At 36.5% G+C, this 18,562-nt stretch overlaps 1 protein-coding gene across 4 annotated transcripts in view; it reads right to left on the minus strand.

Moving 5' to 3' along the window:
- Positions 1-18,562, minus strand: part of POLQ (DNA polymerase theta) — a 143,972-nt gene that overhangs the window by 4,373 nt on the left and 121,037 nt on the right. For all 4 annotated transcript variants that reach the window (XM_065943523.1, XM_065943522.1, XM_065943525.1 and 1 more), the window contains 3 exons: positions 18,344-18,528; positions 13,031-13,142; positions 7,854-7,978 (listed from right to left, as the gene is read on the minus strand). In XM_065943523.1, the coding sequence (XP_065799595.1) occupies positions 7,854-7,978; positions 13,031-13,142; positions 18,344-18,528 (422 nt within the window). The remainder of the gene's footprint in view (positions 1-7,853; positions 7,979-13,030; positions 13,143-18,343; positions 18,529-18,562) is intronic.

The raw sequence follows: 18,562 nt of genomic DNA on the forward strand, positions 1-18,562 counted from the left end.
GGCATCAACACTCAGTTAGGAAGCAAAAACTACATTACACTTAAAATGTATCTTTAAGTACAAAATTATTTTAAAAATATTTTATCAATGTTCTAAACTTCACTTTAAAGAATCTATTCCTCAAAATACAATTCCTCTTAATCCTAAATAGATATAATTGGAATACCATTCTTTGTGATGTGAGTTGGAATGTTTCAAGTACATCCCCTACATCAGTGGCCTCTCAGTCCTACACAGAGTTTGGCCACAGCAAGCCTGCAGCCCTCTGGTATGAATCAAGAGCTTTTTATGGGCTGCTGGGGCTAGTCATTAGCTGCTAGTGAAAATGCAGATCCTAAATCCCAAGGTGTTAAGTTAGAACTTCCCTGAAACTACTGCTGCCATGAGATTCTTGGCAGGCAACCACAGCTGCTAAAAGTGATCATCTTGGGGCTATAGGAACTGGGATCGAGGTCAATATTCAAGGTGTAATTGATCTATGATTATCACTCCTATTGTCCCCAAAGGGCTCAGAAGATGGGGAGGGTCTACTCACTGGAGGGATCTAGGTAACTTGAGAGGTATTCTTTACTTCCCTATCAACTGGGCTACATCCAACTCTGAGTACATTAAATACTGGTTAAGAGATACACTTAAAAAATATATTAATAACTTGTTTTGTCAAATGCTGATGAATCCATCCTAAACTCACTCAGCTGTCACTGTTTCAAGAGTGACTGAATTTCAAAGTTCTACTGATTGCTCCCTTTCTTAAAACCACATGCCTTTGTGTAGTGGATTGTTATTATTGTTATAACTTGCTACCTTTCTCTGTGAAGTCCTGAGCCTCCACTCATTGCCATGTGATTCAAAGTGTTTTTCACTCTCATGGACTTAACTTGTTTTGACCAATAAAATGTTAGCAAAACTTACATAAAGCACATGTAAGGAGTTTTGGAAGCTATCTAACACCACCAGAAAAAAGGGTTTATTCCAGATAGGGACTTTTCTTCATTTTGAATTTTAGAATGAAGAAAATGCAGAACACAGCCACAGTCAACCCAGAGCCAAACTGTGACATGAATTAAAAATAAAGCTGCTTATTCTAAGTCACTGAAATTCAGGGCTGGTTTGTAACTGTGACATAAGCAAATAAAACCAAAATATATACCTCATTCTCGTGACACTGTATTTCCCTGAGACTATTCCAAAATAAGAAAACCTGGCGGTCTCAGCTTTGTGTCCCACAGCCTCAGTCCCTTCTCATCACTAGCGCACTTTCACATACGGACAAATACATAGCTTCCTGGTAATGGGAGATTATGTCATTAGGACCAACCCTCCCACTGATGATAACCAGAAAAGCTGGCAAGAAAATGCCTCTTTGAAAGAATCAGACAGGAAAAAAGAAGTGGAGAATTACAGAACCTAAAACACTAGGAGAGAAATGAAACCAAGGAGGTGACCCTAGCTATGGAGGTCACCCTTTTTCCCAGGGAAATCAACAGATTGCAGAAGAGGCAGCTGAGAGAATAAAAAGCTGAGCAGAACTTGATGGTCTTGAGGAGTGATAACAAACATTTGGGTTCACAGCCCAACAAGTAGGAGGAAGCATGGTAAAGAGACAATACAATTGTTTTTATAGAAAACTAAGAAAAACAAAAGTCAATAGGAACAGACTACAGGGACACAAGTAAGAGATGTATTAACTACATGCTATTATCAGACTTTAATTAGACTATAAAATGACCATGCTATCAAGAAAATAAAAGACAAAACTTAGTATTTCAGCACAGAATCAAACAACCATAAGAGCAAAATAACTCTATCACCAAAAATATTAACATAACTTAAAGCACTTAAACAGTGCTTTCTCTGTAGTCTGGTGTATGTGTGCAGTGGAGAGATAGTACTGACTTGGAAAGAGCATAAAAAGGCCTTCTGGGGTGCTGGAAAAGTTCTAGATCATTCCAAACTTAAAATCTCAACAGTTACAAATTAGGCAACTTAAAGATAAGTTAGAAGAAAATACCATAATTAATCATGATGAAATATAAACATGGAAAATACCAACCAGAGGATATGAAAAGGAGGAATTAAAGACAAGTTTTAAAATTTTGTATTAAAAGTTCCAGAAAGAGAGAAGAGATTTCAATGAAACAATGACAGAAGAAGAAATGGCTAAGAATTTTCCAAAATCAACAAAAGATCTCAAGATACAGATTCAAGAAGTCCTAATGCACACCAGAAAGGATCAATTAACACTTATCCACACACAAAGGCACATAAGCTGACAAGAAAAAAAAAAAACCCACAAACTTAAGTACATCACAGAATACCTGCTGGAAACCACAAGGGAAGAAAAATACTGTATTGAAAGCAACCTAGAGAAAAAAAGGCAGATTACATTTAAAGAAGAAACAGACCAGGGTGGGCCAGTTATAGGTCAAGTGTGGCCTATCACTTGTTTCTGTAAATGAAGTTTTCCTGCAACACTGTGTCTATGACTGCATCTGCACTAGTAAAGTAGAGTTGAGTAGTTGTGATGGAGACTCTATGGCCTACAAGTACATATATAAGAGAGCTAACTTTTTCTGACACAGCACTATTAAAAACCTAAAGGGAAGTTCTACTTACTGGTAAAACGTTTAAAATTTCCCTCTGAGATCTGAAAAGTGGCAAAGATGTTCCCTATCATGAATTCTATTCAACACTGTACAAGCTAGTAAGTCAAGCAAAAGTTAAAAAAAGAATAAGATTTGGAAAGGTGGTTAAAAAACAATTTTGGGGAGGGGCAGATAATAACTGTGCAGACAGAATACCTGAAAGTATCTACAGATAACATTTTGGAATTAACAAGTAATATTCGCAAGGTTTCTCAACAAAAAAACAATAAAGACAATTATCTTACTATAATAGCAGCAAAGGGTTAAAAAATGTAAAAAGGGAAGGAAAAGAATTTTAAAAGATACCATTCACAAGAGTATTAAATTTTGCAAATATCTAGCTATAAATTTAATAATAAAAACCTTATAAGATCTCTTCCCCAAAACTATACAACACGCTGAGAGAATTTTAAAAGACCTAAATAAATGGCCACATATAGCATGTTTATCAACTGGAAAACTCAAATTTATAAATATGTCCCTTAATCCCATCTTCATCTATGAACTCAAAGCAACTGCAATTAAAAAATCCCAACAGGGTTTTGTGTTTGTATGGAAATTCACAAGCTGCTTCTACAATTTATATGAAAATGCAGAAAATCCAAGAATAGGCAAATATTCTCGGTGGGGGGCAGGCAGGGGGAAAAAAGAAAGTTGGGAAAACCTAGTTTACCATATATCAAAACATCTTATAAAGTAGCTGTATAACTAAGGGAGCATGGAGGCTTAATTGCTCAGTCATGTCTGACTCTCTGTGGCCCCATGGACCAAAGGCTGTCAGGCTCCTCTGTCCATGGGATTCTCCAAGCAAGAAGAGTGGAGTGGGTTGCCATTTCCTACTCCAGGAGATCTTCCCAACCCAGGGACTAAACCCACTTCTCTTGCATCTCCTGCACTGGTAGGCAGATTCTTTACCACTGTGCCACCCGGGAAGACAATATGGCACTGCTTAAAGGATGAGTAAATAGAAAATACCAAAACAATGTGTCCAGAAACCAACACATCGATATTTGTAGGTTTAATTTTTGGCAAAGATGACTCTGCAGAGTGGGGGTGAGGTGGGTGAGGAAATAGTCTTTTCAACAGCTTGTACAACTGTATATCCATAGGGGTAGGGAGAAATCTTGACCCTCAATTTCGCTAAATATATAACAATCAATTCCTAGTTGATTATAGATATATTTAAAAGTCAGAACCAAAAACTTCTACAGAATTGACATTGGGGTAGAGAAACCTTTCTTAAATAGATCATAGAAAGCACTACAATAATACAAAAGACTGATAAATCTATGTAAGCAAAGGACTCATATCTGGAATATAAATGTAAGGACTCTCATAAATCAATTAAAGTACAGCCAACTCAAAAACAAAAAGATTTACACAGATGCTTCACAAAAAGATATCCAAGTGGTCAATAAACATATAAAAAATGAAGTTCAACATCACTACTCATCAGGGAAAAAGAAAATTAAAAGCACAGTGAGGTACCAAGATTCAGATACCAGAATGGTCAAAATCAAAAAGAGCAATGATTTCAAGTAATAGCCTGCCTTTGAAAATGTTCCAATGGCTGATTTTATGTGACTAGTAGAAAATTACCTATGCCTAAGTGACAACTCAAATTCTCCACTTTCATCATATTGGCTTTTAGCCAACCCTTACCCAAACTTTTATTCATCTGTGATTATCTTTTTTACTCATGCCCAGCAATCTAACCTTTAGTCTTCAGGTATCTGTTCAAGTCCGACCTCCTCCAGAAACCTAAATCATTGACTATACGTGTACGTGCTTGCTTTATCTCTTTCAATACATTTTAAGACTTACTTTCCCTAGTGCATCAACTACAGTGCAGATAGTTGTAAATATGGTAAAAGTCTGGTAAATACCCAAGGTCTAGTATGTGGATATATGGGAAGCGAGACAGTGAAGAAGTAACAAAAACCCAACTATTCCTCCATAGTTCCTAAGAGTATTATTGCTCTGAGAGGTTGTAGCTCAAGACAGAAGTTTAGTAATTTGGGGGTTAGACATTTTCATTACATACAATGTGTAGTGGTCAATGACACATGAAAGTATGGGGTAAGGGCAAAATACAACCAGTTAAAATAGGAAGGTCTGGACTCTAACAGAAACTTAAATGCTAAAATATATGGAATACTTTTATGGATCCCAATGATTTCACAAAGAGATTTTGGTCATAATTAGAGTAAGTATCATCAATAAATCTTTTAAATGATAATTAAAAATAGCATTTTTAAATATTTTGGGTATACTAGTAACCTCTGATGAGCCAGTGTTTTTAAAATAAATAAACAAAAGGATTGAACAAAAAATACCACAATTCAAGGACTGGCTAATCTCTGAAGACACTGGCAATCTGGTGTGATATGACAAATTAGTATATGGTATCTGAAACAAAGAACAAGATGACATGACCTTCTATATAGAAAATCCTAAAGACTCTACCAGAAATTACTAGAGCTAATCAACGAATATAGTAAAGTTGCAGGATATAAAATTAACACACAGAAATCCCTTGCATTCCTATACACTAACAATGAGAAAACAGAAAGAGAAATTAAGGAAACAATACCATTCACCATTGCAACAAAAAGAATAAAATACTTAGGAGTGTATCTACCTAAAGAAACAAAAGACCTATACATAGAAAACTATAAAACACTGATGAAAGAAATCAAAGAGGACACAAACAGATGGAGAAACATACCGTGTTCATGGATTGGAAGAATCAATATTGTCAAAATGGCTATTCTACCCAAAGCAATCTATAGATTCAATGCAATCCCTATCAAGCTACCAACGGTATTTTTCACAGAACTAGAACAAATAATTTCACAATTCGTATGGAAATACAAAAAACCTCGAATAGCCAAAGTAATCTTGAGAAAGAAGAATGGAACTGGAGGAATCAACCTGCCTGACTTCAGACTCTACTACAAAGCCACAGTCATCAAGACAGTATGGTACTGGCACAAAGACAGAAATACAGATCAATGGAACAGAATAGAAAGCCCAGAGATAAATCCACGCACCTATGGACACCTTATCTTTGACAAAGGAGGCAAGGATATACAATGGAAAAAAGACAACCTCTTTAACAAGTGGTGCTGGGAAAACTGGTCAACCACTTGTAAAAGAATGAAACTAGAACACTTTCTAACACCACACACAAAAATAAACTCAAAATGGATTAAAGATCTAAATGTAAGACCAGAAACTATAAAACTCCTAGAGGAGAACATAGGCAGAACACTTAATGACATAAATCACAGAAGGATCCTCTATGACCCACCTCCCAGAATATTGGAAATAAAAGCAGAACTAAACAAATGGGACCTAATGAAACTTAAAAGCTTCTGCACAACAAAGGAAACTATAAGCAAGGTGAAAAGACAGCCCTCAGATTGGGAGAAAATAATAGCAAACGAAGCAACAGACAAAGGATTAATCTCAAAAATATACAGTTCAATTCCAGAAAAATAAATGACCCAATCAAAAAATGGGCCAAAGAACTAAACAGACATTTCTCCAAAGAAGACATACAGATGGCTAACAAACACATGAAAAGATGCTCAACATCACTCATTATCAGAGAAATGCAAATCAAAACCACAATGAGGTACCATTACACGCCAGTCAGGATGGCTGCTATCCAAAAGTCTACAAGCAATAAATGCTGGAGAGGGTGTGGAGAAAAGGGAACCCTCTTATTGTTGGTGGGAATGCAAACTAGTACAGCCGCTACGGAGAACAGTGTGGAGATTTCTTAAAAAACTGGAAATTAAAAAATAAAAAAAATAAATAAATAAAAAAGAACAACAGCAACAAAACAAAACTGGAAATAGAACTGCCATATGACCCAGCAATCCCACTGCTGGGCATACACACTGAGGAAACCAGATCTGAAAGAGACACGTGCACCCCAATGTTCATCGCAGCACTGTTTATAATAGCCAGGACATGGAAGCAACCTAGATGCCCATCAGCAGAAGAATGGTTAAGGAAGTTGTGGTACATATACACCATGGAATATTACTCAGCCATTAAAAAGAATTCATTTGAATCAGTTCTAATGAGATGGATGAAACTGGAGCCCATTATACAGAGTGAAGTAAGCCAGAAAGATAAAGACCAATACAGTATATTAACACATATATATGGAATTTAGAAAGATGGTAACGATAACTCAATATGCAAAACAGAAAAAGAGACACAGATGTACAGAACAGACTTTTGGACTCTGTGGGAGAAGGCGAGGGTGGGATGTTTCGAGAGAACAGCATCGAAACATGTATATTATCTAGGGTGAAACAGATCACCAGCCCAGGTTGGATGCATGAGACAAGTGTTCAGGCCTGGTGCACTGGGAAGACCCAGAGGGATGGGATGGGGAGGGAGGCGGGAGTGGGGATCAGGATGGGGAATACATGTAAATCCATGGCTGATTTATGTCAATGTATGACAAAAACCACTACAATATTGTAAAGTAATTAGCCTCCAACTAATAAAAATAAATGGAAAAAAAAACAATTAGCAAATGTAAGAATTAAGTGTAAATATAACTTATTACCAAAGCTAATAAATAACTGCCTTACTGAAACAGAACACCTTAAACTGTAGTATTATTAAGTGAACCCATATTTACATTAGTCTCCTAAAGACAGTGGTCAGCAAATACTGGCATATACCATCACTTCAGAAGTCCTTAATGAAACAGAAGATCCAATTCATATGCTAGTCATCTCTAAAAGAGACATTAGCAGGGTTCAGTCTTTGCTGCAAAAGTATATGTCATTAAAATATTAAGTTAAAAATCCAAAGACCCAGAGGAATGGGGTGGAGAGGGAGGTGGGAGGGGGGATCGGGATGGGGAACACATGTAATTCCATGGCTGATTCATGTCAATGTATGACAAAACCCACTGCAATGTTGTGAAGTAATTAGCCTCCAACTAATAAAAATAAATGAAAAAAATAAAAAAGAAAAAAAAAAAGAAAATAAACCACAAATTTTACAAAAAAGGAAAAAAAATCATGTTTACTTTATATTTTCTTTTGTGCTCTGATTTAAAATAAGTTAATTAACCATAAGTTTGTGATTGATAAAATGATATAAACATGTTTACACTCTTGGAAGTAAAATTTTGATTGTTTAAAAAAAAAAAAATCCAGAGAAATTTCAACATACATGAGCTTTATGATAAGGGTTGTTGTCTTTGATTCCTGGTAAATATCTACGCCTTCCCAAAATGGTCTGAACAAATCCATCTCTTTTACAGTTCTTCACGGTCTCTCTCATGAAATGACTAATCCCTACAAAGAAAATAAAGAAATAATTACAATCAACATCCATCCTTTATCTCACTCACTAGTTTCAATACAGTGAAACATACCAAAACTTGGCAATGATTAACACTAACATCACAGCATCAAAATTTTGCACGTAAACCTTCATTCACTTTTTCTCTCAGTTCTACTGAGAATTAACTGACATACATCATTGTGCAGCATGACAGCTTGCTTTACATGTATTTGAAAAAGTGCTTGCTTAGACAGCATGTATACATATACTGTGAAATGATTACCACAATAGGTTTAATTAACAGTCATTGTCTCATACAGCCATTAAACTTAGAAACTGAAAGGCCTTTAGAAATGACATAAATCTCTTTGTCTTTTAACTACCACCACCAACAAAAAATACAAAACTAAACTCTAGAATGACAGTGCACGTACTAAAACCTAAGTGGTTTTATTATAGGACCTTAAGACTATTCCATGCTACTTTTCACAGGGTTCTGTTCTTTGATCACATTAATCCTCTTTCACTCTTTGATCTTAACAATTTCCAGGCTTGGGTTTCCCTGGTGGCTCAGACAGTAAAGAATCTGCCGGCAATGCAGGAAACCCAAGTTCAATTCCTGGGATGTGAAGAGCCCTTGAAGAAGGGAATGGCTACCCACTCCAGTATTCTTGCCTGGACAATTCCATGGACAAAGAAGCCTGGCGGGCTACAAAGAGCGGGGTTGCAAAAAGCTGAACACAACTGAGCAACTTACACTTTCACTTTACAGACTAAATAAGTTCCAACAGCTCCTTGTTAGCATCTATGCTACAATTCAAATAGGACCTAACTGAAACTAATGCAAGAGTTATAACATTTCGTTAGAAACATATACAACTCCTTAAAATTAAAAGACTATTCCCTATGCCAGAATTCATCCTTTGCTATATAGGTCCATTTTTAAGTCTTCAAATTCTTTGCTCCAGGTGGCCAATCTCCTCGTTGCTCACTCCCATCTCTGAGCTAGAAAAGTTCTCCTCTTCTGAAATATTCTATTTCTATGCTCTTTAAAACACATTCAGGTATAGAGAATGCCAATTTATCTTAATTCTCATGTGCTATTTCCGCTTTCTCTCAGCTTTGCTCATTCTAAGTAATAAACACTAATGCCTCCCAATTAAAACTCCACTTTTAAAGATTTCTGTTGTGTAGGTGGCACAGACTGTGGCTGATAGGAAGGTGAGAAAACCCAGCAAGTGAAGCTGTTCATGATATCTGACCACTAGCACAGAAATTTCAGAAAGCAATCAGGCTCTCATCTTCTTCTCTAGAAGAATGACTGTGATACAGCTGAAAGAGCAAAGGAAAGGATGAGATTTAAAAGACTGCACCTCTATGAATTCTTTTACCTGACTCCTGCAGGAGGCCTTCAAATATTCAGACTGCAAGTACTTTAAAAAACAATCAATGCTGAGGTATATACAATAAGCACTTTAATAAATGTATATATCTTGGTAAAAACCACTACAAGATACAAAACATTTTAACCAACTTCACAGCCAGCTCACCATTATCAGCCTCAAACACTCATGGACCTACTTTAACACATCTTATCTTTTTCATGTTCTTGAATTTCATAAATACTGAATTTCACTGTATGTTCTCACTTATGTCTGCCTTCTCTTGCTAAGTAGCATTCCACTACAGAGACATACCAAAATTTGTTTATCCATAATCCTGCTGACAGATAATTTGGTCCTGTTAAAATGGAGACAGTAGGCCCAAAATGAAGTCACTTAGGCTAAATCCTACGTCAGCAAACCAAGACTTAATACCTAACTTGACTGTAGTCTCAATACCCCCAGGAGTAAAACCTTTAACCATTAAATCTGGAATTACATGGTCAGCTTTAGTGAAGTTATCTGCCCAACAGGGCCTTAGGAGGGTGACCTTGCCTGAAACAATACTACATTCTTTGCTAATAATTTCCTTCATCTGCCTATCCCATTTCTACCTAGAAAAAACTTTTTTACAGCTCAGTTTCTTTCTATTGCTAGACGGGATGTTGCTCAATTTATGAATCATAGAATAAAACCAATCTGATCTTTAAATTTACTCAGTTGATAAAGAGAAATGGAGTAATAGATACAGAGAACAAATAGGTTGTTGCCCGAGGCAGGGAGAATGAGGACGAGAGAAACAGGTGTAGGAGATTAAGAGGCACAAACTTTCAGTTATAAAACACATGTGTCACAAGTATGAAATGTACAGTGTGAGGAATACAGTCAATAACTATGTAATATCTTTGCATGGTGACAGATGGCAACTAGAATTATCATGGCGACCATTCAAAATGTGTAGAACTATCAAATCACTGCTGTACACCAGGAACTAACACAGTTTGTAGGTCAATTATATTTCAAAAACAAACTCACAGAAAAAGAGATTTAGATTTGTGGCTATCAGAGGTGGGGAGTAGGAGAAGGAACAGGTGAAGGTGGTCAAAAGATGCAAACTTCCAGTTATAAGAGAAATACTTGGAATGAAATATACAACACAATAAAGCTAATTAATACTGCAGAATGTTATATATGAAAACTGTTAATAGAGCAAATTCTGAGAATTGTCACCACAAGGAAAAAACCTTTTTTTCTATTTCTTAATGTCGTATCAAAATGAAAAGACAGCTGCTCACTAAATCTATGTGGTAATCATTTCAGGATGTATTTAAATCAAATGATTGTGCTGTACACCTTAAATTTATAAAGTGCTTTGTGTCAATTACAGCTCAATAAAACTGAGAAAAATTTTTTAAATTTATTCACTTGGATTTTTGTTGTTTAACATTTCCAGTCTTTGGCTGTTGTAAATAAAACTGCTATAACATTCACATACAAGTCTTTCCTTGGACATATGTTTTCATTTTTCTTGGAAAATATCCAATAGTAGAACTGCAGAATCATACAGTTAAAGGTATGTTTAACTTCAAATGAAAGAGCCTTACTGTTTTCCAAAGTGGTTGTACCATTTTACAACCAGTCAGCAATGTAAAAGAGACACGATTTTTAAAAATGTTAGCATTCTAATGTTTCTGTAATGGTACCTCTTTGTGGTTTTAATTTGCTTTTGCCTGAGGACTAATGATGATAACACTTGATGTAGTTATTCAAATATTTTCTTTTGTGAAGTGTATGTTCAAATCTTTCAAACTTTAATTTATTGCAGTATTTACCTTCTTAGTACTGAGTTGTCAGATTTCTTTATATATTCCAGACACAAGTCCTTTGATAGATAATAGGAACTGTAAACATTTCTTCTCAGTCCATCACTTGCCTTGTATTTTCTTAAAGGTACCTTTTATCAGTTATTTATTTTTTATGGTTAATTCAGTATTATCATTAACTAAAAAACTGGTAAAAAAAAAAAAAAAAAAAACTGGTGTACCTCAGTGTCCACAAAGCTCCTCTCCCTTTTCTTCTGGAAGATTGACAGTTCTAGTTTTTACTTTCAAGTTAATGTTTCATACCAAGTTAATTTTTGAATTCATTATGAGATAAAAGCAGAAGTTCATCTCTTTTCCATACTGGTATCCAGCTGTTCTAGCACCTGGTTGACAAGACCATCTTTCCTCCATTGAATTACCACAGCAACGCTGCTGAAAATCAATTCACCATGTACATACAGACACATTTCTGGATACTCTTGCATTTCATTGTTCCCTAAAACTACCCTTATGCCTATTTTTGATTACTGTAGTTTCAAATAAATTTTGAAACCAAGGAGAGTAAGTACTCAACACTGTACCTTTCCCTGCCAAAATTATTCTAGTTATTCCAGACTCTCTGGATTTCCACATAAGTTTAGAATCAGCTTGTCAAATTCAACACAAAAGTCTAATGATATTTTGACTGGAAATGCACTGAATCTATACAAGAATTTACAGAGAACTGTCATCATAACAATATGGTGCCTTCTAGTAAAGCAACATGGTGAACCTCACATTTACTTAAGTATTCTTCAATTTCTCACAAACCCCAAAAGATTGCTCTTGGGTTCTCAATAAAGTCTTGCACATACTCTATTAAATCTATCCTAAGTATTTCATGTTTTTGATATTACTGTAAATGGTTTTATTTTTACTTCATTCACTGTTTATTGATAGTATATAAAAATAACTGACTTTTACAAACTGACCTTATATGGTGGGAACCTGTGCTAAACTTAGTTATTTGTTCTAGTAGTTGCTTTTGTAGAATTCACATGATTTTCTATGTACAAGATAATGTCAAGTGAATAAGGCTTCTTTTTGGGGATTGGGGACAGGGTTGATTACAAAGGGACATAAAAGAGCTTTTTGGGATGATGGGGGAATGACTCTGTATCTTAGTTGTAGCATGGATTATATGACAGTGAGCATCTATCAAAATTCATAGAACTCAAAATTCAAAGGTGAATTTTACTGTATACAAATTACCTCAATATACTGCTAAAAGAAGAGAGAATTTAAAATGATGATATTCAAACTGCTCTATAAAAGCAATTGTTCTGTCTTAGTTTATGGTATATTTAATCAATGGTTTACTATTTCAGTAGTAGTAGTAGTGTCAGTCGCTCAGTTGTGTCCGACTCTTTGCAACCCCATGGACTGTGGCCAGCCAGGCTCCTCTGTCCATGGAATTCTCCAGGTAAGAATACTGGAGTGGATTGCCATTCCCTTCTCCAGAGGATCTTCCCAACCCAGGGTTCAAACCCAGGTCTCCTGCATTACAGGTAGATTCTTTACCGTCTGAGCTACAGGGATGATCCTAGAGCATAGGACAACTCCTAGACTTGAAAGATTTCCACAGTTACACAGTAGTATATATATCAACTTCATTTTGCAATTCCATTTCTGTCTCTACTTTTATGAAAAAAGTACATTTTGTAAATAATGATAAAGTTACTGATATTTAATTAATAATGCTTGATGAAAACTTCTGTCAACAGAAAATTCTGTAACACACGTTTTTAAAAATATAATATGGAAACAGAGTTGAGAAGAATAGTATCTAGAAGATAATTAACACTCAGTACTTCCTTACCGGTGTATCTGGATTTGAAGGAGTCAATGTAGCAAGCAGCATCATTTTCTTTAATACCCATCTGCTCTCCCAAAGACTTAGCTCCCATTCCATAAATGATTCCATAGCAAATCTGAAAGGAACTCATCACACTTAGTACATAAATTACAGTTCAAGACCACATAAAATGCAAACCTAATAAGTTCATTAGGATAGAAATTTGGTAAATTTTTCATAGTAAGTCAAAGGAATGACTAGATTTGCTTTGATGGGTTAGATACATAGAAGCTGATATAAAGTGAAGTCTCTTCTGCCTTTTAGCAATACTTTTTGAGGTGGTAGAGGAAGAAAAGAATGAGTATGAGTGTGTGTGTGTGTGTTAAAAAAAACAATGCTAGTAATTTAAAAGGGAAGATTTATTTTTGGCTGTCATTTATCCAGAAGTCTTCAAGGCAGCTTCCAAATCCTCATAATACTTCATTAACTGCTGCTTATGGAGAAGGGACTGGAAACCCACTTCGGTATTCTTGCCTGGAGAATTTCATGGACACAGGAGCCTAGTGGGCTCCAGTCCGTGGGGTCAACTAACACTACTACTACTACTGGCTTCCCTCAAGGCTTTTTCTGACACCAACACAATGGGGAAGAAGACATGCACTGTTGGAGGAAAGAGACAATTCTGATTCCATGATGGATCTGTTTATTTGACTTTACCCTTTGTTTTTCATTACTTTTGTTATTATAATCACATAATGACTTGCCAGGGACCTGTCCCTCTGCCTGAAGAGATTAATACATCCCCTCCCTAAAGGCCTGCCTCAGGGAACCTTGTTGCTCTGCTTGAAGATATTAATACATTCCCTCCTTAAGGATGGCCATTCCAGGGGATATTTGCAAAATAATGGCCTTTACTTCAACTCCTCCCCTTCTATGTTCTATAAAAGAACCTGGGATCTGGACCCCCACAAAATGGTTATTTTGAGACATTAGTCTGCCATTTTCTAGGTCAACTAGCTTTCTGAATCAAATCATATTCCTTGCCTCAAAAAACAAAAAACAAAAACCTTCTGCTTAAAGAAATGCCTAGAAGTCAGAAAAGAGAAGTATTATAAACATTGCTCTCCTCACCTGTGAATAGGACTAAGAGCAGAAAGAATAGGTTACAAGGGTCCATAACAGGGAGGATGTCTTTGGAAATAAATATCCTCTTCATCTCACAGCCACCTGAAATCCCACAATTGCAGAATTCATTTGGGTTAAACACAAACTCTTGAGAAAATTTTGAGAGTAGTGTAGGAAAATGGTCTAAATAGGTCAAAAAGCAAACTAATTTAATAATATGTATTGCCTGGGTTCAAATCCTAGTTCCACTGTTTAAAAGAGGCCTTGCACAAGCTACCTTGTATCTCCATTTCAACTATAGAATGAGGATAGTGTCAACTACAAATTGGTACTTGCCAAGCACATTACCAACAACTGAACAAGGGTGTTTGCCACCTGCCCTTACGGAAATTAAAGCCTGTGTTGCTACAGCTGTCCACATCCCTTGAGAGAGTTCAAGGTGGAGAGAGGCATTCTGTGTTCCAGCAAATCTGGTAGGACAGGTATTTAGATAGATGTTTTTAGGAACAGATTTTATGATCTCAATCCTTGCATCTCCTCATATCTAGAAATGGACTAAATCCCTTCATGGTGAATCATATCCTAGTAATTAGCAGAAAACCTTTTGTAAAATGAGCACTTAATGGTATTGAACTCCACCTTCACCAAAAACTTACATATTGACATTCCTCCCACTACCTATTTGAAGCAGTCACTCAGAGCTATCTGAGGTGCTGCCTCCTAGGTGGCAGTCCTCATTTTGCCCCAAATAAAACTTAACTCACAACTCTCCAAGTTGTGTGCCTGTTTTTAGTTGACAATAGTAATAACTACATCAGGAGATTGTTAGGATTGTGCTAAGTAGCTTCAGTTGTGTCCAACTCTGCGATGCTATAGACTATAGCCCACCAGGTCCCTCTGTCCGTGGGATTCTCCAGGGAAAAATACTGGAGTGGGTTGCTGTGCCCTCCTCCAGGGTGTTAAGATGAGATGAGTTATTATATACATATGTTTAGGACACCATCTGACACAAAGCAAGTTCTATATAAATATTGTTAAATAAAAGTTAAAAAGAAAAATTGCAAAAAAAAAGGATTATCAAAATTTCAAAGTACTTTTTTTTTTAAACATCACATTTAGAATGGTTTTATTCCCTCCTGTTTTCTTTTTAGTCTTTTTACACATTGTAACTCAGATATTGCTTAGCTGACAACCTTGGCAATGCTGAGAAGGTTGAGGGCGTGGTGATTCAAGAAAAAAAAATGATATAAGATAAATAACTATTAAATCATGCAAGAACTTACTAAATTCAGGCAGCTATTTAGCATCAGTGTATGCATGTTTAGATAGTAGAGTCAGAATGTCTAAGTTCTGGTTTTCTGAACTTATCCTAGCTCTACCACTGATAGCCATGATGTTAAGCAAACTACTATTAATAGCATAACTCCAGAAAGACTGAAGTGACGGAGCCAAAGCAAAAACAACTTCCAATTGTGGATGTGACTGGTGATGGAAGTAAAGTCTGATGTTGTAAAGAGCAATACTGCATAGGAACCTGAAATGTCAGGTCCATGAATCAAGGTAAATTGGAAGTGATCAAACGGTAGATGGAAAGGGTGAACATCGACATTTTAGGAATCTGTAAACTAAAACAGACATGTATGGGTGACTTTAACTCAGATGACCATTACTCTACTACTGTAGGCAAGAATCCCTTAGAAGAAACGGAGTAGCCATCATAGTCAACAAAAGAGTCCAAAATGCAGTACATGGATGCAATCTCAAAAACAACAGAATGACCTGTTTGTTTCCAAGGTAAACCATTCAATATCACAGTTATCCAAGTCTATGCCCTGACCAGTAATGCTGAAGAAGCTGATGCTGAACAGTTCTATGAAGACCTACAAGACCTTCTAGAACTAACACCCAAAAAAGATGTCCTTTTCATTACAGGGGACTAGAATGCAAAAGTAGGAAGTCAAGAAATACCTGGAGTAATGGGCAAATTTGGCCTTGGGAGTACAGAATGAAGCAGGTCAAAGGCTAACAGAGGTTTGAGAAGAGAACGCACTGGTCATAGCAAACACCCTCTTCCAACAACACAAGAGAAGACTCTACACATGGACATCACCAGATGGGCAATACCATCAGACTGATTATATTCTTTGCTGTCAAAGATGGAGAAGCTCTATACAGTCAGCAAAAACAAGACTGGAAGCTGACTGTGGCTCAGATCATGAGCTCTTTATTGCCAAATTCAGACTTACATTGAAGAAAGTATGGAAAACCACTAGATCATTCAGGTATGACCTAAATCAAATCCCTTATGACTATACAGTGGAAGTGACAGATAGATTCAAGGGATTAGACCTGATAGAGTGCCTGAAGAACTATGGATGGAGGTTCATGACATTGTACAGGAGGCATCAGGACCATCCCTAAGAAAAAGAAATGCAAAAAGGCAAAATCATTGTCTGATGAGGCCTTATAAATAGCTATGAAAAGAAGAGAAGTGAAAGGCAAAGGAGAAAAGGAAAGATATACTCATTTGAATGCAGAGTTCCAAAGAATAGCAGGGAGAGATAAGAAAGCCCTCTCAGTGATCAGTGCAAAGAAATGGAGTAGCCATTTAGAGGAAAACAATAGAATGGGAAAGACTAGAGATCTCTTCAAGAAATTAGAGATACCAAGGGAACTTTTCATGCAAAAATGGACACAATAAAGGACAGAAATAGTATTCTCCTAACAAGTAGAAGATATTAAGAAGAGGTGGCAAGAATACACAGAAGAACTATACAAAGAAGATCTTCACGACCTGTGGTGTTGGAGAAGACTCCTGAGAGTCCCTGGACTGCAAGGAGATCCAACCAGTCAATCCTAAAGGAAATCAGTCCTGAATATTCATTGGAAGGACAGATGCTGAAGCTGAAACTCCAATACTTTGGCCACCTTATGCGAAGAACTGACTCATTGGAAAAGATTCTGATGCTGGGAAAGATTGAAGGCGGGAGAAGAAGGGATGACAGAGGATGAGACAGTTGGATGGCATCACTAACTCAATGGACATGAGTCTGAGTTAGCTCCGGGAGTTGGTGATGCAGTCCATTGAGTCGCAGAGTTGGATATGACTGAGTGACTGAACTAAACTGAACTCCTTGAGGTTGGCTATTCCAGGGGATATTTGCAAGATAATGGTCTTTACTTCAACTCCTCCCCTTCTCTTTTCTACACTATTAATAGCTTTCAATGCCTTGATTTCCTCCAATGTAAAGTGGAATAATTATAATACCTGTTTCATGAATTTATTATGAGCATTAAATGCTGGAATGTTACCTATTTAACCCAGTTTGATTCTTGCTAAATGCAGAACCCTCGAAAAGATTAGAGAGAACAAAGCTGGCTTTCTAAATAGTGGAATAAACAAGTTTGGTGTTAAACAGGCAGTGGTGAGAAGTGTTTCATACCTAAAGAGCCCATCAAGAATCACAGCTGTGAATAATGAGAAGAGTAAATGTCAAACTAGTAAAGCAGGATCTTAGAGGTGAAAGTGGTATGACTTTACCCCAGCCAACAACTCTGCTCTCTTGAAAAGGCCATCAGAGTTCCCACAGGTCACATGGTAAGGCAGTATCGGTGTTAATTCAGGCTAGGAAATAGTGTGAATGTGGCCTTTCACTTCCCTGTGCCTGACAGTCAAACAGAAGCAGGAACTAATATGGGCTTATCTGAAAGGTCTAAAGGCAGTATGAAATTTCACAAGCAGATCAGCCAACCACCAATGGTCTCAAAATACTAAAAAGCTAATAGTTATTGACTATAATCCACAGTTCAGTAATATATACATTTTCAAAAAACATTCAGAGAGCACCTTTCTATAAAAAGCACCATGGCTCAAAGTGTGTGAATGCAGAAAGACAAATATATGTATTGCTTACAGGCTAGAGATTTGAAACACACACACACACACAGTATCTACCATCACCACCACCATAATATCACTAATGCATATGGCTTTCCCAATACTAAGTAGCTTCAGACTAAGTCTATTGGATTCTTTACATTGACTCTACAAAGGAATATATGAATATCGTGAGACAGGCTCAGATGAATGTCATGAAAAATCCAAACAGGGAGAAATCACTTCTCAAATGCAAATGACTGAGGCAGTTAAAAAAATTTTCTGCATCAGTAAAATTCTCTCCATTTATGTTAAGTATGTTCACTAAAGACTACCTGCTTTGCTTGTTGTCTCAGATTATCTCCAACAGACTCTAGCTCAATCATCTTCCATTCAGCTGCAATACTCTTGAAAACATCAGCTCCAGTGTTTAGCACTTGAATGAGACGATGATCGTGGGATAAATGAGCCAAGATCCTCAGCTCAAGTTGAGAGTAATCAGCAGCTAATATTAAACCACCTGAAACAAATGATTTTAGAAAAGTTGGCACAAA

Source organism: Muntiacus reevesi, chromosome 8 (genome assembly GCF_963930625.1).
Source record: "Muntiacus reevesi chromosome 8, mMunRee1.1, whole genome shotgun sequence".
Lineage (NCBI taxonomy): Eukaryota > Metazoa > Chordata > Mammalia > Artiodactyla > Cervidae > Muntiacus > Muntiacus reevesi.